Source organism: Vespa velutina, chromosome 2, assembly GCF_912470025.1.
Source record: "Vespa velutina chromosome 2, iVesVel2.1, whole genome shotgun sequence".
NCBI classification, from domain to species: domain Eukaryota; kingdom Metazoa; phylum Arthropoda; class Insecta; order Hymenoptera; family Vespidae; genus Vespa; species Vespa velutina.
The window spans coordinates 5,550,253-5,577,224 of NC_062189.1; the positions used below are offsets into that span (position 1 = coordinate 5,550,253).

Below are 26,972 nucleotides of genomic sequence, written 5' to 3' on the forward strand. Positions count from 1 at the left end.
CCTTAATTCCCAATTAATGCTACCCCTCTTCAGAAACGTGTGTTCGAACAATTTCTTTTCGTACTACGTCGTCACCAATATGGGGTAACTTACCGCGAAAACGTTCCACTTATTATTCGCATATTGACGCTTATTATCGATGAGAAATTCAAGATAAGAAACTATTATCTTGATATTATCATATAGATTATATACGCTATAATACAATATTACATGACACCTCTATGAAAATATCTGTAACAATTACATTTAATGTGTAAATTTTAATAATAAATTTAAATTCAATGACATGCCCTTTACAATTTAATTTTAATGATGATAACAAGAATAATATTTTGGTTCACTTATTTATTATTAAAAGGTTCGTCTTTAAGCATTATATAATTACTATATTATTACCTATGGAATTGTATAGGTACTAAGTTGAATTTTACGGACTAGCGCCTCTATCTGTACTTATCCCTCCTTGTACGAGTAGGGAACAGTAATTGAGATGAGCCTGTATTCCCCTATCTTCCTCTTAATTGGTGGAAAATTGTTAGGGGTGAGTACGTGAGAATCGATCGTTCCTTGTTAACCGATCAGAAAATTAGATATCAATACGGTAGTAATAGTTATATTCGATTTTTATATACCTTAAAAACTTTACATTTTTATTATAATTTTCATGATAAAAAAGCGTTAAAGCATTTTAGATACTAATTAATTTTTTTTATATCGTGATAATGTATAATGTATTTGGAATTATTATAAATGAATGAAAATTTACATTTCTTTTTTTTTTTTTTTGTAACAATACAAAATAATGAAACGAAGCGTATTTCGTAGATCGTTTAGAACACGTAACAATGATTTTAAACCTTTGATTTAGCTGATAAATTCAAATCTTCAATGAAAACTTGTTGTGGTACGTTTCCAACTTGAATGAGAATAATGAGATAAGTTGTGACGGAACTGATCACCTAAAAGTAATACATATTAGATGTTTATAAATTTAATAAAAATCTACAAATAAATATTAAAAATTATGCTTTGAACGCACATTACGTATCAATGTATGGTCGAGATAAAAAAAACCGCAGGTTGTAAAAGTCAATGGATTTTGAATAAGTTGTAGAGTGAAGTCACGAATCTAGAAGGATAATAAAATATAGATAATAATATTTCTCACATTTCCATTTGTCGACTTTTTACCTCAGCACGAAATTCCTTGCTGGATGATGGTTCATACAATTCACAGATGATGTCTCCGGTTTTAGTCGCATGTAAAGAAGAATAATATAACATCAATATTTATATCGTTCAATATTTCGTCGAAATTTGCGAAAAATATAATGAATATTTAAAGAACATACCTCTATAATAGTTTTTTCACATACATGACTTACTATAATAATCTTAAATCCAAAATAACAAATCCAATATAAGAAAGTAAAACATTGATAAAGTTGTGTATAGTAGACCCCGCTATATATGTGATTGTATAGATTGTAAGCCACAACAGTGATTATAATGAAAGATGTTAATACAGACATTAAATTATGTAAGCCAAACGCATTGTTTAAATTCTGAGCACACTTGATTAGTTCCAGATGTATTTTCCTTCGATAAAAAATGAAAAAATTAAAAATAATCATTTTATAAAATTGTACTGTATAATAATTACTTGGCTTTATTAATCTTCAGAACGTTTTTATTCCATTTATACGTTTGATGAATATCAGATGACGGAGAATCGTCCTTCTTATTATTTCTCATTTGAAGGATTCTTTTATGTTGCGGCGAATCGATATTAGTCGTTAACATGTCTTTCAATAGTTCGTTCAATTGACCAAATTTTATCCGTATATATCTATTTTAAGTTTATAGTCTGATAAAATTTGATATAAATGTTAAGTTTTTTTACGATATATCAGAAAAGATTTACTTGCCTCATCCAGAATATGAAAGTAATGTCGGTCACTAATAATAGAATAAATGGATAACGTTCGATGTAACATGTTACAATAATTAACCAGATACTACTCTCGAATAATTTTAGCCATTTATAATCGATTATCATCATACTCATTAAGATAAAAATCGAAATTAACATTATGTAATACTGTTGCCGAAAAAATTTAGATAAATTCATCGGTATATTTAATTGATTCATAGTTCGAGTACAAGTTTCTATTTGTAACGTGAGACGTCTCATCTTCTGTAAAAGATAACTCGAGATGTCGTAAGATAGAAATCCCGATGAATTGAATATATTAAAAGAACGAATAATCTTTTACCTTTCTTCTGAGTATCCCAGCGATAATAGTGACAATGTAATACATGTAATCGCTATAGACGTATAACTCATATGTTAGTTTTATAAGAAGTGGTTTTTCATCTTTAAACGTTGTCGAGGGAAATGAAATGATATTGGTCATCGAAATGTAGAAAATGATAGAAAAACAAGCATGAACCATACCGATTCCGTTAATCTTATCATCAACGAAATATTCGATCAGACCAGTGGTAAAAATTGAATTCATTATTATCAATGGTTTGATACTATGTCGAAATTTTGCTGATAGAGACATTTTAAAGATATTTATAGAGAAAAGAGATTCACATATTTTGTTCCTTTCACCTCCACCACTTTCTCCAAACGTAATAATTATTTCGAACACACTAATCGAGAAATTTGATATTTAAAGTTCGTAGAACAGAAATGAGTAGAGAACATTCTTTGTTGAGTTTTGATGTGACACTACACTACTCACAATTCATTGCTTGCATTATATCTTATGTCCCTCGTATTGGATATTATTCTAACCTACGTTCACGTTCAAGGGGGTGGGAACTACCTTTCTCTTTCGCGCGGTCGTTCGATGAAATAGGTATTATCTCGTAGAAATTAAAACGAAATAATTAATTGCATAGATGTTATCCTTTCTGTTCTGTTCTTTATTTTTTCTTTTTTCATATACCTTTCTATTGCTACAGAAAAGATGAAAAGAGGCGATGAAATATCATAATATGATAATGTGTAAAATACTATACTACATACTATTGATTTGTCGAATGGAAAAAAATTTTAATACATTAGTTATATCATTAACATTGAATAATTGCTTAATTTTGTATAATTTAATTTTGAATAATTGTATAATTTTTTAATCAATGTAATTTTAAGATTTGTATGGTATTAATTTTTTATTCATTTCGTTAACTAAGACATTTCTCAAACATTTCTATCATAATAATTAGATACGTTTTCATCAAATATGTTTTCATCAATGCACTAAAAAGCATCGACAAACTTTGTAGAATTGTTAACATTTATGAAAACGCTTATTTTTAGTTATTTATTGTACTAATTGAATACTTATTTCTATATTAATTTCGAATCTATGTTCAGCTTCGAGGTGGTAGAAACTACCTTTTTCTTTTGTGCGATTGTTCGATCAAGTGAGTTAACAAGTATTATCTCGTAGAAGTTAATAAGAAATTATTAATTGGATAGATGTTATCCTTTACTATTCTTCTTTCTATCTTTTATTTTTTATTATTTTCTTTTTTTTTCTTATTAATACAGAAAAGAAAGAAAATTTGATCTTTATATGTCTATTTGAGATCACTCGTTATTGTTTAATAAATTTTACCTCCTTATGTAATAGGTAAAACGATTCACTTATCTGATTCAAAAGACAAACGTAAAGTCGATAATTGTTGTTACGATGAGAGGATAATTGCCTAAGTAATAGTACTATAACTTCAAACTGTATATAAATAATTGATTTCGGAAAACTAAATATTATCGATATTTTTAAAAATAAGCCTGATGAAAAAAGCATTAAAAATATACCTGCGATACACTGATACTAAAAGAGAGAAGAATAATATCCGGATATGTTCAATTTTTTCATCACTCGTATACAAGTTTCTATTCGTACATATTACCATTATTGTTATCAAATCAAAATCAATAAGAAATTATTTCTTAAGGGAGATCTTATATTGACGCTAATTTTTGTTATTATTAAAATAGACAACAAATAGGAACAATTATTCTCCATTGCCATTTTATTTCATAAAGAATTTAATCGTACATTTTTATAATAATACTTTTATCGTTTGTATAATGGACAAAACGAAGGACTATTGGAATAATTTATGATCCTCTTTTTACTGAATCGTTTACTTGGATCATGATAACTATATATGTCGTTATGATACCTATACACTAAAGAACAATATAGTTAATTACGTTTATACTGATTTTTTAATTTATTTTTATAACGTAATTGAGAAGTAAATAATAGTACCAACCGAACAAATGTATTTACAATTAAGATTATATAAACCAAATGTAGAATATACGGTAGAACGTTGCATCATTTGCAAAGAAAATATTTCCACCTATAAAGATATCAATATTAATTCATTTATATCCTGAAATATTTCGTGAAAATATCAACCTCTTTTTTTATCTCGTAGTCCGTATTTTGTCCATAAAACGTGTGAATTATTTCGTTGGTGTGTTCAGCCTAGAAAAATCATGAAATCGTTATACAAAATAAAACGTTAAACCAATGCTATCCATTGTACCTCCTTCGTTGTTTTGTCACAGATGTAACTAACGACAAAAATCTTCGTTGAATATTGTAAACAGAATAATATCGTTATAATGGATTGAAAAATCATTTCGGAAATATCCTGTATTTCTTCCTGGTACATTATATACAAACAATATAACAGATATGTGTTAAGCAAAACACACATTGCCATTTCTAGGGATATCTGTATGCCGTATATATTACTAAAATTTTTCGACATTTTGTGTAATTCCAGATGAACCTGTCTAAGAAGATTAAATTTTTGCGAAAATTTTAAATGTACTTTTATCTGGTTCGTTTGGCTCACCTGATTGTTCGTAACAACATTCTGCTTCTATTTATTCTGAAATTCGAAACTTGCATTTGTAATTGCGCTTGACGTAATGACGATAGAGTGGTAAATAATTTCTTGGAATCAACAGGGAGTAATCGTTCAATTGACAGAGATCCATCAACTTCCTTGTATTCAATTAATTCTGAAGCAATAGAAGAAATTGGTAGAATGTTAATGTCGCTGAGAAGTTCGTTTGCTCGTTGAAATTCCGATTTGAGGCACCTGCGATTTTGAAAAATTTCTAATTTACAATAAAAATGAATTAATATTTTCAGTATCATTACCTACCTTACAAGAGTAAAGAATTCAAAAATCAGTATAAATTTGATCATGAAACTGTATATATGTAGAAATATTGTGCAATAAATTACGGTAGATTTATAAATCTGCTGATCTTTTAAAATGCAATTTACAATTATTATCGTACAAGAAAGAAATAAATAAAGGATAGTGATCGTTATTTCTATTATCGTTCTTTTATAAATACTGTTGAAAGATGTCGGTGAGCCTAATGTTTGAAGCGTTTTGTCGATCTCATTTATCCTTTTTGTATATAATTTCAACATCTGTGCTTTGTTCATTTTACGAAAATTATTGATTAAAATTACATTGAAAAACAGTTAATAATAATATATCACATAAATTTCTTGGACTAACCTGGCTTTGATATAATCCTATAGCAGGTATAATGAATATCAGTATATTATTAATGATATATATAAGATGAGCTATAGTTTCGTTTAAATTAAACACTTTTGTGTTATATAATCGTCCGTCATTATAATACCATGCGGTGTTATACATACAACAAAGTAACATCGAATAAAGAAAACTAAGTATTGTTCTTGAATAGCTTCGAGGATATCCAAAAATGCGGAATCCAAATATAATGCTTAGAATATAGATCGGTCGTAAGATATCATTTATGCTTTTTGATTGCTCATATTTCGTTTTGTTAATTTTAGGGATAGTTCGGTCTTTCTCTTTTTTTCTAAATTTCTCAATTAAATTTTTCATGATTACTTCCTCATCTTTTCTGATCGTCGATAATTAAATCACGTTTATGGGTATAATAGATAAATTAATTTGAAAAGATCGATGACTTTATCCTTTTATTCCTGTTTTCTTTTCTTATCTTGTAAAACACGAACGTAGTCTGATGATATGTCTTCAAAGGATATTACGATAATGCGTCTGAGTCCCTCAAGTGTGGCGCTGTGGAATTCATTAAGTCGATAACTATTTCTATTTCGTAATGTATCGTTATCTTGAATAATTCGTAGCAATGTCTAAGACGATAAAATGGAAAGTTCGATATCATTTTATATTGTATTTCTTATTATATTATTTTTTTTTTTTTATGAAATACATATTAAAGGAAAACCTTTAACATAAAAAAAGAATAACAATAGCAATAATGAGATAGATCGTCTAGATATAATAAAATTACGTCGCATGTAGTTCACTATAATAGACAACGAAGAATGATTAAAATATATTTTGATATAATCTTACTTTTATTCGATTAGAAAAATTATCTAGTCGATCTTATGATTAATCATATTAATTATTCGAATGATTTATTCAAATGATATCTTCGAAGTTGTATTCATTTTGTAAGAAATATTATTAAGAATTGTATTGTGCAAAATGAGAGATTAACAAGAAATAGGGTAGAAACATTTTGCTAGATATTGTCTGTGTCTTAAATCCTTCTTTGTCTTTGTTTTAAATCTTCCTTTGACTTTAAGTTTTATTTTTATATACTTACTTTAAATTCGAGGTCTGATCAAATTTTTTATAAATATTGAATTTCCTCACAATAAATTACAAAGAATTTACTTGTTTCATTTAAAATATGAAAGTAATATCGATCACTAAACATATGATAAATGTTAAATATTGTTAAATACATAAAAATTGACCAGGTATTAGACTCGAATAATCTTAACTATTTATAATCGATCATTATCATAATTATTAAGATGAAAACTAAGATTAATATTAGATAATACTGTTGCCAAAAATATATAGACAAATATGTATTCAATTGATCCATAGTTCTTATACAATAAAATACGATAAAGATATTTTTAAGATATTTCAAGAAGAAAACAGATTTATTAATTTTCTCTTTTTTTCTTCAAAGTTAGTAATTATTTTAAACGCAATGTTCGAAAAACTTGGTATTCAAAGCTTGTAAAAAAGGAACGAAGAGAAAACATTTGTTGCGTCGTGAGGGATGCAACTGTGAGAGCGTTTCCAGATACGCGTCTCGTATCGAACCAGCGATGATAGTCGATTTACACGGAGAAAGTTCTCTCATCTTTTTCTAATAGTCAGAGTTATAGACCTACTGGTCATGATGAATAAGAGCAGCAGTATTAGGCTAAGATAGCGTGGTAGATTATCAGCAAAATATCGCTCTCCGCGTTCAAATTAATGGAAGAACGCAAATTCTTTTGAAGGATTCCATGAAATTCGTGAAATACATGCGAGACAATAGATATAATATAAATTGTAGTTATCACAGTATATTTATTGTAATATGATACAATTGTTTTGTGTTCTTGTGTAGTGAGTCGTGTTGGCTATTTCTGAATCAGTAATATAATAAGACTCGGAGGTTTAGATGTTGCGAGTTGGAAGAATGTAAGGTTGACTGCTACGATTTAGTTTGTCCTGAATATCTCCATTTGAAACATAGTAGGTGATATTGATAAGACTTGGTTATCTTACTGGTGAGTGCGATTGTGTATAGATTTCTCTCGAACTATCCAGGAAGGCATTAATGAATTAGGAAAGGGAAATGGAAAGGGAGGAATTGAGAAAGCAATATTCTTATGGTAATGGACATGTCAGAATAGTTCGTTCGAAATGTTTAACCAATCTCATGCATGATCCTTCATTTTAATAATCGTTTGGACCCAGGATTATTGCATTGATATTTGAAAGTTAGGTGTCTGACTTGACACAGTATCGAAAACTAAGTACTTTACTAACAATGCCTAAAATCGGACAAAGGTAACAATGTATTTTTTATTTACTCATTTTCTTAATGATTATCTAAAGAATTCCGAGGGACAGATATATCCAATAGAGATATGTAGTTATTCAACAAGTAGGTATTAATTGTTCTTGTTTTTTTCTCTATTATTTATTTTCTCTCTCTCTCTCTCTCTCTCTCTCTCTCTCTTTTCTTTATTGACGCAGACAAGGTAAAAAGGCGTCATACAAAACAAGACATCATACTTTTAACTATTCATATAAACTATACATTCATAGTTTAAACTAATGTCGACTACATGCCATAGATTTATCGAATAAAGGAATGTTTTAATTTATTCGTTATATCATCGATGATGAATTATAGTTCACACTGTTGAATAATATCTTAGGTTTACCGCCAACTTGAATAAGAATAACGAGATATGTAGTAATCGAACCGATTGCCTAAAACATGTATAGAGATATTAAATTCTTAGAAAATTAATAATAAAAGAAATCAAAGAGATATTTTCAACTTACATTGTATATAAATGTATGATCTAGATCGAATAGTCCGCAGGCGGTAAAAGTCAAACGATTTTGTATTTGTTGAAAAGTAAAATTATGAATCTGGAAGAAACAATTATAGATTTAATATATATTCCAATACTAAAAATTGACACTTATGGATTCTTACTTCATCGCGAAATTTCTTACTAGTCGAAGGTTCGTACAATTCATAAAGAATATCTCCAGAGTTCACGGCATATAAAAAGATAAGAAAAATTAATATACGTATATTTCTATTTTCATTCTTACCATAATTCGAAAGATTATACATTTTGTAAATATCAGATATATGACTAAACAAAAAAGATAAAAAGAATATGTACTATTAAAAAGAACATACTTCTGTTATCGTGGTCTCGCATATATTGCTTACTGCAATAATTTTGATGACAAAAATAAAGATCCAATAGAAATGTGCAAAGAATTGTTTTATCCAGTAGTCATATTCGTTCGTAATTGAGATAACGTATAAATTATATAATAATGTAATGATATGTATGACCGATGTAGACATGGATATAAGAATTTGTAATCCATAAGCTTCGTTTATAATTCTGGCACATTTTATTAATTCTAAATGAATTTGTCTATAATAAAAAGAATAAAGTGAAAATTGTTAAAAATCGAAGAAGAATAATAAATCATTTCGGGCTAATTATCAATAACTTACTTAACTTTTATTAATTTCACAATGTTCTCATTCGTTTTGTACGTTCCACAAATAATAGATAACGAAGATTCTTCTTCCCAATTATCTTTCATTCGAAGGATTCTTTTATGTTGTGGTGAATCAGCAGTTGTTGTCAACATATTTAGTAGAGTTTCATTCAATTGACCAAATTGGATCTTTATGTACCTACGTAAGATCATTCGTTAAATTTAGTAACATTAATTTCTTCTTTTACAAAATAAAAAGATTGACTTGCCTGATCCAAAATACAAAAGTAAAATCGATGATCATCGTTATGATGAGAGGATAATTGTCATAGAAATAGAACCATATCTTCAAATTGTAGGCACAATTTGCTTTGAAAGTCCAAAAAATATCGATTGCAATTAAACCTGATGCTATAAAAAATAATATTATGCTTGCAATGCACTGATATCGAAAGAGAGAAGGATTATTTCTGGACATCGTCATTTCATCAATTTTTCGTGTACAAGTTTCCAATTGTTGCACGAACAATTTTATTCGCTGTAAAAACGAATGAATTTATTTAAATATTCGACTATCATTTTATATAATATATCAGCCTTAATAATAAAATAATAATTTAAAGGAAGTCCTTATCGACTAATCGAAAATTTTTTACCTTCCTTCTGAAAAGACCAGCAAAAATTGCAATGACGTATGTAAAGATGTTATAAAAAAAAGTAAATTTTGTCATTATTTCTGTCATTTTTGTCTCTTCAAAACCCAATAAAATATTTATTACATCTTTTAACGTAAAATATAAGATACTGTAGTAAGCTAAACAACAGATGACATAAAAAAAACCAATCGTACGAATAATTCGATCAACGAAGTACTCTAATAAGCCAGTGCAAAAAATCGAGTTTGCGATAATCAATGGCATAACGGACCGTTGAAACTCTTTCGATCGGAACATTTTCAAAGTTTTTTTAATTTTCCGATTGAAAATATTACTTTTCACTTATGAGAAAAATTTTTGAATTTCTTTCCTTATAATTTTTCAAACGACTTCATGCTAGAATTTTCGAACGATACTAGTTCTTATATACTGGTTGTTTTGTTTTTATTATACTCGAATGTTTTCATAATAAATATTACTACGGCTTGCATTTTGATTGTGTGAAAACTACCACATTCCTATTCTTCCTACTTTTTCCTTCATATTAAATATTCTTTTCGTCCTTGTCTTTTCGATGATAGGCAATCATTCATATTAATAGACATTACTGTATTATCAAACGAAGATCAGTAAGGAAGGTATTCATTAAGGAGAACATTATATTGATATTTAATTTTTCGTTATTAAAGTAGATTACGAATAAAATTTATCTTCCTTTCATCTTTTATTTCAGATAAGAATTAATAGAAATTTGTATAATAACATTTTTATCATTTGTACAATTCATAAGATAAAGTCATTTATTGCATCGCTAATTTTTATCATTATAACCCTGTATGTTATTATGATATAGATAAAATGAAGAATAAAAATATTATTATGTTTTTCATTAAACTTTTTTTTCTTATAATTTGATTGCACATAAATAATTGTTTCAACAAAACAAAGGTGCTGAATCTAGAGATATCTCGATCTGTTTCTAGTTTTTTAAATATCTTCATTAAATTTCTTATGAGGTTATGACGTCTTTTTTATTCGTCAACAATCAAATCACGTTTTACTATATAGTAGAAAAATTAATTTGAAAAGATCTAATCCTATATCCTTTGTGTCTCAGTTTAGTTCACTTATTTTGTTAGACACATAGATCTTCGGCAGATAGTGCCTTTGAGTCTTTCAAATGTGGGACTGTTGAACTAATCAAATTGATAACTCTTTCTATTTCGTAATGTATCGAATTCCGCAATAATTCATAACAATGTGTAAGACAGTGAAAAGATGAAAGGAAAAGTATCATAATCTTGATGAGTAAAGTTCGACACCTTTTCTTATTGTATTTCTTATTATATTATTTTTTCTATAAAATATAAGTTAAATGAAAAGCTTTAGTATAAAAAAGAAATAACAATAGCAGTACTATCAAAGAAAGTATCTAGATATAAAAAGAATTACATTGCACATAGGTTATTGTTATATGTATAGGCGATGAAGAATGACTAAAATGCATTTCAATATAGCCGTACTTTCATTCGATAAGAAAAATTATCTACTCGATCTTATAATCAATCATATTATTTATTAATTTATTCAGATGACACTTATACTTCAAAGTCCTATTTATCTTGCAAAAAATATTATTAAAAGATGTATTATGCAAGATAAGATTATTGAGATAAATAAGAAATTAATCATTTTAATAGATAAAGTTTGTATCCTAAATCTTCCTTTATGAAAGTCTGTAATATGATTGGTCTTTCTTAACAAATATGTCTAACCTTTATATGATATTTATTTGTTATTGATTTTATTAAAATCACCTCAGACATTTGTTACGTAATAAATCAAATATTTTAATATCATTCCAATTAACTAAAAAGGATCCAAGGAGATAATAGAATTATTGATAGTTATGATAACGCTTATTTTTTTTTCATTTTCTGCACTAATCGAGTAGTTTCAATTGCATTTAATATAAACCAAAAGTGCATATGTGTATTGACAATGTGCTAAATAGGGAGTGTACTTTTTACTTGCGAAAGATGATTTCTATTGTGACAATTTGTTAATTACCAGAAATTTTCAAAAACGAAATGAAAGAATCTTGTATTACACAATTCATACTTTTAACATAAAACGTATAAATAACTTCATCGAATTAGTCCACCTAAAAGAGAAAATATTGTATCTATAATTATAATAATATCTATTGAAAAACTTACTTTTCAAATTGCCTTATCGCAAGTGCAATTAATAAAAATTACTTTGTCAATAATACAAAAGAAGAAATAAAAGAGACAAACCACCTAGTCCGTAAAAACGTCCTTAGTATTTTTCTAATGTTCTTAGTTAATACACAAAAACACAGCTTAACAGTAACAATTTTTTTATTCAATATTCCGATTAAAAGTCTGTTGAGCTCATAGCTGAACTTACAACTATCGACTCCCTGATATATAATAATTGCATGTGTCGTACGTCTCATGACGCTTGCCTGTTTTGAGATTGTGTTCCATATTCTGAATTCCTTGAATACTCTTCTGTGTTCTGTGTATACGGATGGCGCTATGGTAACATGTTTTTTACTGGCTTTTTCTATCTGCTGGCCCAGATCCGACAGTATTTTATTTCCACAGTTTTTCTCTCTTCTGCCGTTCGGATGGTATCTTAAGCACACTTATGCATTAACAATCGAGCGGAAAAATTTTTATTTTCAATATGAAGTTATAAATACATAGGATCTGAAGTAATGCGAATATTTATCATGTATATTATTTATATATCAATTGTTTCGTCCGTCGTATATAACAAAATATATTATGATAGTATTCACACTTTTTAGCATCAATAAGTGTGTTATAAAACCAGCACGTGTAGCGCAAAAAAAGTATAATCTAATTATTATAAATTTCATAGTGCTATTAAATTTCTCACAAATGATTAGTGGTTAGTGTCGAATTATCAAAGAAAATTTGTGGTGTTGTGTTCCCAATTTGTATGAGAATAACGAGATAAGTCGTTACAGTACCGATGACCTAAAAGTAATCAGTATTAGTTGTTTATAATATAAATATAAATCTAAATGTTGATTATATTAAACTTATGGGTTAAACTTACACTATGTATCAATGAATAGCCGAGATCAAAGAAGCCGTATGATGTAAATGACAATGGGTTTTGAATAAGCTGTAGAGTAAAGTCACGAATCTAGAAGTATGATAAAATATTAAGATTAATTTCTAGTAAATTTGCTTTTATCAATTATTACCTCGGCACGATATTCATTGCTAGTTGATGGTTCGTACAATTCACATAGAATATCTCCGGTGTTCGCCGCATGTAAACAAATATAAAATAATATCAATACATATTTCCTTCGATATTTAGTTAAAATATGAGAAAAAAATTACAATAAAATTAAAAAGTCATGAATACTGAAATAATATACCTCCGTTACAGTTGTTGCACATACATAACAAATTGTTATGATCTTCAATCCAAAGTAATAAATCCAATAAAAGTAAATATAGAATGATGTGGGTTTCGAATGGTACTCCTTAGACATTGAAAAATAATATAAATGGTAAGTCAAGAAAATGATAAAAATGAAAGTTGCTGGTACAGACATTAAAATATGTAAGTTATAAGCATCGTTTGTATTCCTAGCACATTTAATTAATTCCAGATGTATTTCCCTACAAAAAATGAAAAATAGAAAAAAATCAAAGAAATCTTTTTGTATACTTTTACTATATATGTTTACCTGGCTTTTTTTATTTTGATTACGTCTTCATTTGATTTATATTTTTGACGGATGATTGACGGAGAATCATTCTTCCTCATTCGAAGGACTCTTTTATGTTGAGGTGAATCGATAGTAGTCGTAAGCATACTTCTCAATAATTCATTCAATTGACTAAATTTTATCTTTATACATCTATTTTAAATTTATGCTTCGATAATTTAAATTAGATAAATATTGAGGTTTTGTATGATAGACTAAAAGATTTACTTGCCTGATCCAGAATACAAAAGTAAAATCGATTAATAACCAGGCGATATAGGGATAACGTTCGACGTAAAAGAAAACTAATATCCAGTATTTTGTCCTGACCAATATTAACCATTGATAATCAAATACTATCATAATTATAATTATGAAAACCAAGAATAATATTAGATAACATTGTTGCAAAAAACATTTAGACAAATTCATCGGGATATTAAGTTGATTCATAGTTCGAATGCAAGTTTCTATTTGTAACGTAAAACGTCTCACTTTCTGTAAAAGATAATAGAGGATAGATTAAGATAGCAATTTGGACGAAATCGATAAATTAGAAGGACAAAGAACTTCACCTTTCTTCTAAGTATCCCAGTGATAATGTTAACAATGTAAAACACATGGCAACTAAAAATATATAACTGGCCCGTTAATTGTATCAGTAATGGTCGTTCATCTCTAAAAACTTGCGCGGAAGACGGAAATATACTGGCAATCGAAGTGTAGAAAATAATAGAGAAGAAAACATAAACCATACCAATTGCGTTAATATTATTTTCGACGAAATATTCCACCAGACCAGTGGTGAAAATCGAATTCATTATTATCAACGGCTTGATGCTATGTCGAAATTCCGACGAAATCGACATTTCTATAGTATTCTCTAAGAAAATAACTTTTTTATTTCCTTCCTTTTTCGTATAAAGCACTAATTATTTCAAATACACCGTTCGATAAACTTGGCGTTTAAAGTTCGCAGAAATTTAATGAATGTAGAACATTCTTTGCAGAGTTTTAATATCATACATTATTTCCGTTACTACATTCGGATTAGGAGAGATGGAAACTAAAGTGTTGCTTTACGCGATAATTCAATAAAATAAATTACAGATATTATCTTTTCATATTACCATAGAAATTAATAAGAAATTATTCATTATGCATATGTTATCATTTCCTATTCATCTTTCTATTATTTCCTTTTTTGTTTCCTTTCTTTATTGATCCAAAAAGATATAAGGTATGAGGTAAAACAAAATATAATACTGATTAAAATAATATCGACTACGTGGCATGTATTTTTTGCCTAAAGAAACATATTTCTTCATTCCTTATATTATGGACGTTGAATTATAGTCTGTGTCGTTGGAGAATACTTTTGGTTTATCTCCCATTTGTATAAGAATAACGAGATAAGTAGTAATCGAACCAATTGCCTATAATATGCACAAAAATACCAAAATTCTCATAAAATGAAGAATATAAAATACCAAAGGCATTTCCGTATTTTCAACTTACACTATATAAAAATGAATGACCTAAATCGTAAAATCCACATGCGGTGAAAGTCAGACGATTTTGGATTAATTGAAAAATAAAATCACGAATCTGAAAGAAATAATTATACATTTAGTATATATTGTAATTTGATATTACACACTGACAGGCATTGTCTCTTACTTCATCGCGAAACGTCTTGCTAGTTGAAGGTTCGTATAATTCGCAAAGGATGTCTCCAGTGGCCATGACATATAGAAAAATAAATAAAATCAATATGTAATTCTATGAAATTCTCTTCAAAAGTTGTACATTTTGCAAATATTAAATATAGGATTAAACAAAAAAGAAAGAAAGAATAATTTGTAAAAGAAACATACTTCTGTCATCGATGTCTCGCATATATTGCTTATTGCGAAAATCTGAATGATGAAGTAAAAAATCCAATAGAGACTTTTAGAAAATTCTCTTATCCATGATTCATATCCGTTTGAAATTAATGTGCCGTATAAACTGTGCAATATTATAGTAATATATATTACTGATATAATCGTGGATATAAAAATGTGTAATCCGTAAGCCTCACTTATAGTTCTGCCACATTTTATCAATTCTAAATGGATTTGTCTATAATAAAAAGAATAAAGTGGAAATTGTTAAAAATCGAAAAAGAATAATAAATCGTTTCGGGCTTATTATTAATAACTTACTTAACTTTTTTTAATTTCACAATGTTCTCATTCGTTTTGTACGTTCCACAAATAATAGATAACGAAGATTCTTCTTCCCAATTATCTTTCATTCGAAGGATTCTTTTATGTTGTGGTGAATCAGCAGTTGTTGTCAACATATTTAGGAGTGTTTCATTCAATTGACCAAATTGGATCTTTATGTACCTACGTAAGATCATTCGTTAAATTTAGTAACATTAATTTCTTCTTTTACAAAATAAAAAAATTGACTTGCCTGATCCAAAAGGCGAAAGTAAAATTAATGACCATCATTACAATGTAAGAATGATTGTCGAAATAATAGAATTGTAACATTAAACTGTTGCGTAATGATAAATTGATGTCGGAGTACCAGTACATATCGTCAATAATTAAGCCTGATATAACAAAAATAACAAGTATGCCTGCGATACACTGATACCGAATAAGAGAGGAATAATTTTTCGATATGTTCAGTTCATCAATTCTTTGTGTACAAGTTTCTAGCTGTTTTATAAACAATTTTACTTGCTGTAAAAATCAATTTACCCAATTATTCAAGTGTCTTTTTATTTACAATATATTAATCTTAATAATACAAAAATCACTTAAATAAAAACTTATCAATTAATAGAAGACATTATACCTCTTTTCTTATTAATCCAACAAAAATTATTATGATATAGAGAAGAGGTTTTCCAATGAATATAATCGTCGTTATTATTCTTGCAAGATTTGACGGTTGAGCATTCTTAAAAATATCAACCATATTCATAAACGTACAAGATAAGGTAATGTAGTAAACTAAACAACATATGATATAAATAAAACCAATCGTACGTATCGTTCGATTAACGAAATATTCTAATAAGCCAGTGCAAACGATTGAATTCGCGATAATCAATGGCAATACTGAACGTTGAAACTTATTTGATCGAAACATTTAAAATGTTTTTGTAATTTTCTTATTAGATATATCACTTTTAATTTTCAAAATATACTTCATAGTTATTTTTCTTAGAATTTCAAACTCTTTCTTGCTGCTGTTTTAAAATGATACTAATTCCTACAATTGCTTTTCTGTTCTTTTTATTATCGAATTGTTTTCGTAATAAATATTATCGTGAATTATATTTAGCTTGGAATAAAAACTACCACTTTCATATTTATCTTACTGTTTCCATCATGTCAAATTCTTTGATAAAAGTAGTTCATACATATTCATATACTTTACCTCTTTATCAAATGAAAATTAATAAAATATTATTTCCTGCGTGGTACATTATCTAGATGTTAATTTTCATTGTCAGTAATGGACAAATGAGAACATTTATTCTATATGTATATATTATAAATTTGTAGTATATAATAATTACTTGGCTTTTTTAATAATGATGATGTTTTTGGTCGATTTATTCATTCGATGAATACTTGTTGCCTGCATGTCTTCATCATGACACACATGCAACATCGTGTGATGATTCCCGATCAAGTGGATCTCCCATCGAGAATCAATTTTTGAAATTTTTACATGAAAGGAGAAACTCACTCCTACAGACGCACTCCAGCTCACCACCTGTTAACGCGCAAACGCAGGTCACCACGGCTACCAAAATTCTTCCGATGCAGATTCAATGCGGAAACTATCCTAAGTTTCGAAATATGCAGACAAACTATCAATACTGCATAAACGAACGCGATCATTAAGTACGGCCACAGTTTGCTTTCTCAACGATTGTGGAGACGATTTGCATTATATGTGAAACGAATCATTAAACATCCAAGGTTAATCGATTTTGTCGATGATCAGATTGGCGGATTCCCAATTTCACAAGCCTGCTCCTATTGACGCTATCATTGGCGTTTAACTAGCTCAAAATTTATGATATCATGCTAAAATATTGCGAATCATATTACATACGCTTCAGGAATCATAATCATCGCCATTTGTTATAGTACAATAGTAAGATAATCAAGTCTTACAATCAAGTTATGCATTGATACATTTTTTTCTTCAAATATCGCATATAAAAGGCAGACGACATAGGGATTTACAACCTGTCTTTCAACGAAATATTCTAATAAATTGGTGCAAAAGATCGAATTTGCGATAATTAATGGCCTAAGGGCCCAGTGAAATTATTTCGACCGTAACATTTTAAAACAATTTTTAATTTTCTTATTGAAAATATTACTTTTCACTTTTAAGAAATATAACAATTTTTTTTTTATATTTATTTAGTTTCAATGGACTACTTGCTGACGTTCTGACGTCTACTAGTGATTTATGTTCTTATTATATTGGACTGTTTCAATAATAATAATTATTATGGTTCGCAATATTAGGTTGAAGTAAAAATTACCATTTTTTTATTTATCCTACCTCTTGCATCATGTTAAATATGTTCTTCGTCCTTATCAATATTTATATACATTATCTTATTATCAAAGGAAAATCAATAAGAAATTATTTAATAACATTATATTGACGTTACATTTTGTTGCTATTACAATAGATTACAAATAAAAATATTTATTCCACTTTGTCATTTTATTTCATGTAAGAATTTACTCGTAAATTTTTATTGTTTGTACTATTCGCTAGATGAAAGATAACCGCAATGATTTATGTTTCTTTTTCTATTGAATTGGTAACTTGTATCATGATAACTATGTATGTTGTTATGATACCGACACACTGAAGAATAAAAAAATTATTATGTTTGTTATTATTCTTTTTTGTTTATAGTCTGATTGTACGTAAACAATTACACCTACCGAACAAATGTGTTTACAATTAAGATTATATAAACCGTATGCGGTATATACAGTACGACATTGCATCATTTGCAAAGAGAATATTTCTACCTGTAATGAAAAGAATTTTAATTTATATAAATCTTGATTTATTTCATAAAAAATATTAACCTCCTTTTTTATCTCGAAATCCGTATTTTGCCCATAAAATGTGTGAATAATTTCGTTGGTACGTTCAGCCTAAAAAAACCATGAAATCCTTATTATAGAAAATAGAACAACGAATTAATATTTATACATACCTCTTCCGTTGTTTTGTCACAGATGTAATTGATGATAAAGATTTTCAACGTATACTGTGAGCAACAGAATATGAATACCATTAAATGATGAATCAGATCATTAATGTTTCCTGTTTCTTTTTCCAATTTTGTATAAAAATCGTATAATACGTATATATTAAACAATACAGATATTGCCACTTCCAAGGATATCTGTATGCCATACATATTGCTATAACTTTTCGATACTCTATATAATTCTAGATGAACCTGTCTGATGAAATTTTCACATAAATTCTAAATAATAGATATGTACTTTGTTTCTTTGACTCACCTGATCGTCCGTAACAACCTCCTGCTTTTATTTATTTTGTAACTCTCAACTTGCAATTGTGACTTTGATCGACATAATGACGATAGACCGATAAATAATTTTTTTGAATCTACTGGGAGAGAACTTTCAATAGATAATGAACCATCAGCTTTTTTATGTTCAAGTAATTCCGAAGCAATAGAAGAAATTGGTAAAACATTGACGTCGCTAAGGAGATCATTTGCTCGGCGAAATTCCGATTCGATGCATCTAAGATAAATAAAAATTTTCAATTTATAATCGAAATGAAATATGTAATTCTTAATAATAGTACATACCTTATAATAGTAAAGAATTCGATTAAAAGTATAAATTGGACCATAAAAGTATATATATTCAACATTAGAGATAAATATAATATGAACGATTTATAAATTGGATTATTTAATATTGTCATCCATATGATAATTGTTATGAAGAAAAGGAACAAATAAAGAATTGCGATCGTTATACTCATTATCGTCATTTTGTAAATGCTGTTGAAAGACGTTGATGAACCTAGCGCTTGAAGCGTTTTGTCAATCTCGCTTATTCTTTTGGCAAATAATTTTGATGACTGTGTAACATTCGTTTTAAGAATAATATTAATAAATTTTATAGAAAAAATTCGTTAGTATTGATAATTATGCATAAATATTGTGGACTCACCTCGCTCTTATGTAATCCCAATATGAGTATAATAAATATCATCATTTTCTCTGAGATAGATAAAACGTAGGTTATAGTTCTATCTAAATCAAACATTCCAGTGTTATAAATTCGTTCTTCTTGATAAGTCCATCCGACAAAATGAAGACAATAAAATGACATAGAATAAAGGAAACTAAGTATTGGTCTTGAATGGCTTTGAGGAAATTCAAAAACACGCAATCCAAAGATAATGCTTAAAATGTAAATCGGTCGTAAAACTTCTTCGAAACTTTTCTTTCGTTCGTGCTTTATTTTGTAAAATCTAAAAATATCTCGTACATTTTCTTGTTTTATAAATTTCTCAATTATATTTCTCATGAGGATATTTTGTTGTATTTTTTATTCGTCAACTATATAATCACGTTTATTTGCACAGTATATAAATCAATTTGAAAAGATCTAATCTTTTATCCTTTTCGTCTCGTTTTAATCCACTTATCTTATTAGACGCGTGCGAGGATCCTCGAAGGATATTACGGTAATGCCTCTGAGTCTCTCAAGTGTGGGACTGTTGAACTAATCAAATCGATAACTCTTTCTATGTCGTAATATATCGTTATCTTCAATAATTTGTAACAAAATGTAAGACAAGTGAAAAGATGAAAGGAAAAGTATCATAATCTTGATGAGCAAAGTTTGACACCTTTTCTTATTGTATTCCTTATTACATTATTTTTTTCTATAAAATATAAATTAAATGAAAAGCTTTAGTATAAAAGAGAAATAATAATAGCAATACTAACAAAGAAAGTATCTAGATATAAAAAGATTTACGTTGCACATAGGTTATTGTTATATGTATAGGCGATGAAGAATGACTAAAATGCATTTCAATATAGCCGTGCTTTCATTCGATAAGAAAAATTATCTACTCGATCTTATGATCAATCATATTATTTATTCATTTATTCAAATGATACTTGTACTTCAAAGTCCTATTTATCTTGCAAAAAATATTATTAAAAGATGTATTATGCAAGATAAGATTATTGAGATTAATAAGAAATTAATCATTTTAATAGATAAAGTTTGTATCCTAAATCTTCCTTTATGAAAGTCTGTAATATGATTGGTCTTTCTTAATAAATATGATAACCTTTATATGATGTTTATTTGTTATTGATTTTATTAACATCACCTCAGACATTTGTTACGTAATAGATCAAATATTTTAATATCATTCCAATTAACTAAAAAGGATCCAAGGAGATAATAGAATTATTGATAGTTATGATAACGTTTATTTTTTTTTCATTTTCTGCACTAATCGAGTAGTTTCAATTGCATTTAATATAAACCAAAAGTGCATATGTGTATTGACAATGTGCTAAATAGGGAGTGTACTTTTTACTTGCGAAAGATGATTTCTATTGTGACAATTTGTTAATTACCAGAAATTTTCAAAAACGAAATGAAAGAATCTTGTATTACACAATTCATACTTTTAACATAAAACGTATAAATAACTTCATCGAATTTTTTTATTCAATATTCCGATTAAAAGTCTGTTGAGCTCATAGCTGAACTTACAACTATCGACTCCCTGATATATAATAATTGCATCTGTTGTACGTCTCATGACGCTTGCCTGTTTTGAAAGCGTGACACATCACTGCACGTTTCTATTAATATATAATATTAATATAAAATCTTTAATCGTGTGTGTAATTTCTTAAAAATTTCCGTTATTTACATCCAATTTAGATAAATTTTTCTGTAGTTGCTCTTTGTAATTGAATGGAAAGTTGAGACTATTTGATGAGAAATATTAGCTATAAAGCAACTTACAAAACTTTAAACATGATAGAGAGAAAGAGGGAGAGAGAGAGAGAAGAAAATTATGAGATTGATTGCACTAGAATTTAATTGATCGAATGATTTGAGATTGTGTTCCATATTCTGAATTCCTTGAATACTCTTCTGCGTAATGCGAATATTTATCATATATATTATTTATATATCAATTGTTTCGTCCGTCGTATATAACAAAATATATTATGATAGTATTCACACTTTTTAGCATCAATAAGTGTGTTATAAAACCTGCACGTGTAGCGCAAAAAAAGTATAATCTAATTATTATAAATTTCATAGTGCTATTAAATTTCTCACAAATGATTAGTGGTTAGTGTTGAATTATCAAAGAAAATTTGTGGTGTTGTGTTCCCAATTTGTATGAGAATAACGAGATAAGTCGTTACAGTACCGATGACCTAAAAGTAATCAGTATTAGTTGTTTATAATATAAATATAAATCTAAATGTTGATTATATTAAACTTATGGGTTAAACTTACACTATGTATCAATGAATAGCCGAGATCAAAGAAGCCGTATGATGTAAATGACAATGGGTTTTGAATAAGCTGTAGAGTAAAGTCACGAATCTAGAAGTATGATAAAATATTAAGATTAATTTCTAGTAAATTTGCTTTTATCAATTATTACCTCGGCACGATATTCATTGCTAGTTGATGGTTCGTACAATTCACATAGAATATCTCCGGTGTTCGCCGCATGTAAACAAATATAAAATAATATCAATACATATTTCCTTCGATATTTAGTTAAAATATGAGAAAAAAATTACAATAAAATTAAAAAGTCATGAATACTGAAATAATATACCTCCGTTACAGTTGTTGCACATACATAACAAATTGTTATGATCTTCAATCCAAAGTAATAAATCCAATAAAAGTAAATATAGAATGATGTGGGTTTCGAATGGTACTCCTTAGACATTGAAAAATAATATAAATGGTAAGTCAAGAAAATGATAAAAATGAAAGTTGCTGGTACAGACATTAAAATATGTAAGTTATAAGCATCGTTTGTATTCCTAGCACATTTAATTAATTCCAGATGTATTTCCCTACAAAAAATGAAAAATAGAAAAAAATCAAAGAAATCTTTTTGTATACTTTTACTATATATGTTTACCTGGCTTTTTTTATTTTGATTACGTCTTCATTTGATTTATATTTTTGACGGATGATTGACGGAGAATCATTCTTCCTCATTCGAAGGACTCTTTTATGTTGAGGTGAATCGATAGTAGTCGTAAGCATACTTCTCAATAATTCATTCAATTGACTAAATTTTATCTTTATACATCTATTTTAAATTTATGCTTCGATAATTTAAATTAGATAAATATTGAGGTTTTGTATGATAGACTAAAAGATTTACTTGCCTGATCCAGAATACAAAAGTAAAATCGATTAATAACCAGGCGATATAGGGATAACGTTCGACGTAAAAGAAAACTAATATCCAGTATTTTGTCCTGACCAATATTAACCATTGATAATCAAATACTATCATAATTATAATTATGAAAACCAAGAATAATATTAGATAACATTGTTGCAAAAAACATTTAGACAAATTCATCGGGATATTAAGTTGATTCATAGTTCGAATGCAAGTTTCTATTTGTAACGTAAAACGTCTCACTTTCTGTAAAAGATAATAGAGGATAGATTAAGATAGCAATTTGGACGAAATTGATAAATTAGAAGGACAAAGAACTTCACCTTTCTTCTAAGTATCCCAGTGATAATGTTAACAATGTAAAAGACATGGCAGCTAAAAATATATAACTGGCCCGTTAATTGTATCAGTAATGGTCGTTCATCTCTAAAAACTTGCGCGGAAGACGGAAATATACTGGCAATCGAAGTGTAGAAAATAATAGAGAAGAAAACATAAACCATACCAATTGCGTTAATATTATTTTCGACGAAATATTCCACCAGACCAGTGGTGAAAATCGAATTCATTATTATCAACGGCTTGATGCTATGTCGAAATTCCGACGAAATCGACATTTCTATAGTATTCTCTAAGAAAATAACTTTTTTATTTCCTTCCTTTTTCGTATAAAGCACTAATTATTTCAAATACACCGTTCGATAAACTTGGCGTTTAAAGTTCGCAGAAATTTAATGAATGTAGAACATTCTTTGCAGAGTTTTAATATCATACATTATTTCCGTTACTACATTCGGATTAGGAGAGATGGAAACTAAAATGTTGCTTTACGCGATAATTCAATAAAATAAATTACAGATATTATCTTTTCATATTACCATAGAAATTAATAAGAAATTATTCATTATGCAGATGTTATCATTTCCTATTCATCTTTCTATTATTTCCTTTTTTGTTTCCTTTCTTTATTGATCCAAAAAGATATAAGGTATGAGGTAAAACAAAATATAATACTGATTAAAATAATATCGACTACGTGGCATGTATTTTTTGCCTAAAGAAACATATTTCTTCATTCCTTATATTATGGACGTTGAATTATAGTCTGTTTCGTTGGAGAATACTTTTGGTTTATCTCCCATTTGTATAAGAATAACGAGATAAGTAGTAATCGAACCAATTGCCTATAATATGCACAAAAATACCAAAATTCTCATAAAATGAAGAATATAAAATACCAAAGGCATTTCCGTATTTTCAACTTACACTATATAAAAATGAATGACCTAAATCGTAAAATCCACATGCGGTGAAAGTCAGACGATTTTGGATTAATTGAAAAATAAAATCACGAATCTGAAAGAAATAATTATACATTTAGTATATATTGTAATTTGATATTACACACTGACAGGCATTGTCTCTTACTTCATCGCGAAACGTCTTGCTAGTTGAAGGTTCGTATAATTCGCAAAGGATGTCTCCAGTGGCCATGACATATAGAAAAATAAATAAAATCAATATGTAATTCTATGAAATTCTCTTCAAAAGTTGTACATTTTGCAAATATTAAATATAGGATTAAACAAAAAAGAAAGAAAGAATAATTTGTAAAAGAAACATACTTCTGTCATCGATGTCTCGCATATATTGCTTATTGCGAAAATCTGAATGATGAAATAAAAAATCCAATAGGAACTCTTACAAAATTCTCTTATCCATGATTTATATCCGTTTGAAATTAATCTTCCGTATAAACCGTGCAATATTATAGTAATATATAATACTGATATAGCCGTGGATAAAAGAATCTGTAGTCCGTAAGCCTCACTTATAGTTCTGCCACATTTTATCAATTCTAAATGGATTTGTCTATAATAAAAAGAATAAAGTGGAAATTGTTAAAAATCGAAAAAGAATAATAAATCGTTTCGGGCTTATTATTAATAACTTACTTAACTTTTTTTAATTTCACAATGTTCTCATTCGTTTTGTACGTTCCACAAATAATAGATAACGAAGATTCTTCTTCCCAATTATCTTTCATTCGAAGGATTCTTTTATGTTGTGGTGAATCAGCAGTTGTTGTCAACATATTTAGGAGTGTTTCATTCAATTGACCAAATTGGATCTTTATGTACCTACGTAAGATCATTCGTTAAATTTAGTAACATTAATTTCTTCTTTTACAAAATAAAAAAATTGACTTGCCTGATCCAAAAGACGAAAGTAAAATTAATGACCATCATTACAATGTAAGAATAATTGTCGAAATAATAGAATTGTAACATTAAGCTGTTGCTAAATGATAAATTGATGTCGGAGTACCAATACATGTCGTCAATAATTAAGCCTGATATAACAAAAATAACAAGTAGTCCTGCGATACACTGATACCGAATAAGAGAGGAATAATTTTTCGATATGTTCAGTTCATCAATTCTTTGTGTACAAGTTTCTAGCTGTTTTATAAACAATTTTACTTGCTGTAAAAATCAATTTACCCTATTATTCAACTGTCTTTTTATTTACAATATATTAATCTTAATAATACAAAAATCACTTAAATAAAAACTTATCAATTAATAGAAGACATTATACCTCTTTTCTTATTAATCCAACGAAAATTATTATGATATAGAGAAGAGGGTTTCCAATGAATGTAATTGTCGATATTATTCTTGCAATGTTTGACGTTTGAGCATTCTTAAAAGTTTCAGACGTATTCATAAACGTATAAGATAAGATAATGTAGTAAACTAAACAACATATGATATAAACAAAACCAATCGTACGTATCGTTCGATTAACGAAGTATTCTAATAAGCCAGTGCTAACGATTGAATTCGCGATAATTAATGGCAATACTGAACGTTGAAACTTATTTGATCGAAACATTTAAAATGTTTTTGTAATTTTCTTATTAAATATATCACTTCTCACTTTCAAAAAATACTTCATAACTACTTCTCTTAGAATTTCAAACCTTTTCTGCTGCTGTTTTAAAATGATACTAATTCCTACAATTGCTTTTCTATTCTTTTTATTATCGAACTGTTTTCATAATAAATATTATCGTAACTTGTATTTAGCTTGGATATAAAACTGTCATTGTCATACTTCCATCTTGTCAAATTCGTCCTTGTCTCTTTGATAAATGGAATTCATACATATTCATATACTTTACCTCCTTATCAATCAATGAAAATCAATAAGACATTATTTCTTCTGTGGTACATTACCTAAGCTTTAATTTTTATTATCAGTAATGATCAAATGAAAATATTCATTCTCCTTTTGCCATATTATTTCATATAAAAAACCTGTCATAAATTTTTTTTATTTTATATTAAAACTTTATAACATTTAAAAATAGAAAATTTTTTGTAAATTTTCACCAATTATTGTTAACACTTTATAATAACACTTTTATAATTTCTGTCATAGATAGAACAAAAGTCCAACGTAGTTATTGAATCGTTTGTAATTAATATAAACTGAATGTGAAAAATGCGAATAATTTCACTGCATTTCTCCAACTAGAATGTTACTCTATCTATTATTACAGTTCTGTTTATCCAAATTCTTACATTCTGGGTCGTTCCGAAATATAATTTATAGAAAAAAAATTATTTTGAAACTACCACAAAAAAAGAGGTAAAGGATTCAAGCTACAAAGTTTGCGAAAGTGTCTTGAGTATATTACCAATCTTTTTCGTTAATACAAAGACAGAATTTATCCAATATTCGGATTAACGTCTATTACATTATTAAATATCTAGAAAGGTTGAATCTCTTTTTTCGGATCTACCCTACACATAGAACAAATAATATTTATAATTTTTACTAGTAATATATGAGGTATAAAGCAT

At 27.8% G+C, this 26,972-nt stretch overlaps 5 protein-coding genes and 1 long non-coding RNA gene across 8 annotated transcripts; all 6 read right to left on the reverse strand.

Moving 5' to 3' along the window:
* Positions 1-725: 725 nt before the first annotated feature.
* LOC124957940 (putative gustatory receptor 28b) lies at positions 726-2,718 on the reverse strand. 2 transcript variants are annotated; one of them, XR_007103777.1, is made up of 6 exons: positions 2,280-2,718; positions 1,932-2,200; positions 1,667-1,852; positions 1,195-1,602; positions 1,043-1,132; positions 726-962 (listed from the first exon to the last, which is right to left on the reverse strand). XR_007103777.1 is itself a non-coding variant. In XM_047515517.1 (4 exons), exons 2-4 carry the CDS (start codon positions 1,285-1,287, stop codon positions 855-857), a joined length of 291 nt encoding a protein of 96 aa, XP_047371473.1. In that variant the 5' UTR covers positions 1,288-1,602; positions 1,667-1,846; the 3' UTR covers positions 726-854. The 2 variants fall into 2 exon arrangements, 1 of the variants encoding a protein (XP_047371473.1); XM_047515517.1 differs by lacking the exons at positions 1,932-2,200; positions 2,280-2,718 and having other exon boundaries at positions 1,667-1,846.
* Positions 2,719-13,286: 10,568 nt separating this feature from the next.
* Positions 13,287-14,333, reverse strand: LOC124946785. Its single transcript, XM_047488009.1, has 5 exons — positions 14,154-14,333; positions 13,811-14,076; positions 13,618-13,731; positions 13,421-13,489; positions 13,287-13,350 (listed from the first exon to the last, which is right to left on the reverse strand). Exons 1-5 carry the CDS (start codon positions 14,331-14,333, stop codon positions 13,287-13,289), a joined length of 693 nt encoding a protein of 230 aa, XP_047343965.1.
* A 656-nt stretch (positions 14,334-14,989) lies between these two features.
* Positions 14,990-15,310, reverse strand: LOC124957962. Its single transcript, XR_007103805.1, has 3 exons — positions 15,259-15,310; positions 15,097-15,186; positions 14,990-15,014 (listed from the first exon to the last, which is right to left on the reverse strand). It is a non-coding gene; the product is annotated as an uncharacterized LOC124957962 (long non-coding RNA).
* Positions 15,311-18,339: 3,029 nt separating this feature from the next.
* LOC124957961 (putative gustatory receptor 28b) lies at positions 18,340-20,233 on the reverse strand. 2 transcript variants are annotated; one of them, XM_047515580.1, is made up of 7 exons: positions 19,845-20,233; positions 19,475-19,752; positions 19,158-19,406; positions 18,845-19,097; positions 18,714-18,782; positions 18,564-18,653; positions 18,380-18,483 (listed from the first exon to the last, which is right to left on the reverse strand). In XM_047515580.1, the coding sequence occupies exons 1-7, from the start codon at positions 20,202-20,204 to the stop codon at positions 18,412-18,414; spliced, it is 1,371 nt and encodes a 456-aa protein (XP_047371536.1). In that variant the 5' UTR covers positions 20,205-20,233; the 3' UTR covers positions 18,380-18,411. The 2 variants fall into 2 exon arrangements, with proteins under 2 accessions (XP_047371535.1, XP_047371536.1); XM_047515579.1 differs by having other exon boundaries at positions 18,340-18,653.
* A 126-nt stretch (positions 20,234-20,359) lies between these two features.
* Positions 20,360-23,603, reverse strand: LOC124946833 (gustatory and pheromone receptor 32a-like). The gene is made up of 13 exons (XM_047488157.1): positions 23,424-23,603; positions 23,081-23,346; positions 22,888-23,001; positions 22,687-22,759; positions 22,500-22,554; positions 22,333-22,385; positions 22,182-22,271; positions 21,999-22,099; positions 21,580-21,637; positions 21,417-21,474; positions 21,278-21,307; positions 20,555-20,565; positions 20,360-20,446 (listed from the first exon to the last, which is right to left on the reverse strand). Exons 1-13 carry the CDS (start codon positions 23,601-23,603, stop codon positions 20,360-20,362), a joined length of 1,176 nt encoding a protein of 391 aa, XP_047344113.1.
* A 576-nt stretch (positions 23,604-24,179) lies between these two features.
* LOC124946862 (gustatory receptor 68a-like) lies at positions 24,180-24,840 on the reverse strand. The gene is made up of 4 exons (XM_047488185.1): positions 24,726-24,840; positions 24,529-24,581; positions 24,367-24,456; positions 24,180-24,284 (listed from the first exon to the last, which is right to left on the reverse strand). Exons 1-4 carry the CDS (start codon positions 24,745-24,747, stop codon positions 24,180-24,182), a joined length of 270 nt encoding a protein of 89 aa, XP_047344141.1. The 5' UTR covers positions 24,748-24,840.
* Between the last annotated feature and the right edge of the window lie 2,132 nt (positions 24,841-26,972).

Bases quoted from the DNA above. Each gene is read 5' to 3' on its own strand.
- LOC124957940 (XM_047515517.1), bottom strand. From the start codon at position 1,287: ATGTTATATTATTCTTCTTTACATGCGACTAAAACCGGAGACATCATC. The intron at 1,133-1,194 runs GTAAAAAGTCGA...TTATCCTTCTAG, and splicing joins GCAAGGAATTTCGTGCTGAG to ATTCGTGACTTCACTCTACA. The intron at 963-1,042 runs GTGCGTTCAAAG...TATTACTTTTAG, and splicing joins ACCATACATTGATACGTAAT to GTGATCAGTTCCGTCACAAC.
- LOC124946785 (XM_047488009.1), bottom strand. From the start codon at position 14,333: ATGGTTTATGTTTTCTTCTCTATTATTTTCTACACTTCGATTGCCAGT. The intron at 14,077-14,153 runs GTGAAGTTCTTT...TATCTTTTACAG, and splicing joins CTGGGATACTTAGAAGAAAG to AAAGTGAGACGTTTTACGTT. The intron at 13,490-13,617 runs GTCAATCATCCG...CATTTTTTGTAG, and splicing joins ATGAGGAAGAATGATTCTCC to GGAAATACATCTGGAATTAA.
- LOC124957961 (XM_047515579.1), bottom strand. From the start codon at position 20,204: ATGAGAAATATAATTGAGAAATTTATAAAACAAGAAAATGTACGAGAT. The intron at 19,407-19,474 runs GTATGTACTATT...TATTTATCTTAG, and splicing joins GAATTCTTTACTATTATAAG to ATGCATCGAATCGGAATTTC. The intron at 19,098-19,157 runs GTGAGTCAAAGA...AAATTTCATCAG, and splicing joins AGGTTGTTACGGACGATCAG to ACAGGTTCATCTAGAATTAT.
- LOC124946833 (XM_047488157.1), bottom strand. From the start codon at position 23,603: ATGGTTTATGTTTTCTTCTCTATTATTTTCTACACTTCGATTGCCAGT. The intron at 22,555-22,686 runs GTACCAGCAACT...TTTGGATTGAAG, and splicing joins ACTTACATATTTTAATGTCT to ATCATAACAATTTGTTATGT. The intron at 22,100-22,181 runs GTAAGTTTAACC...GATTACTTTTAG, and splicing joins GCTATTCATTGATACATAGT to GTCATCGGTACTGTAACGAC.
- LOC124946862 (XM_047488185.1), bottom strand. From the start codon at position 24,747: ATGCGAGACATCGATGACAGAA. The intron at 24,582-24,725 runs GTATGTTTCTTT...TGGCCACTGGAG, and splicing joins GCGAGACATCGATGACAGAA to ACATCCTTTGCGAATTATAC. The intron at 24,457-24,528 runs GTAAGAGACAAT...TATTTCTTTCAG, and splicing joins GCAAGACGTTTCGCGATGAA to ATTCGTGATTTTATTTTTCA.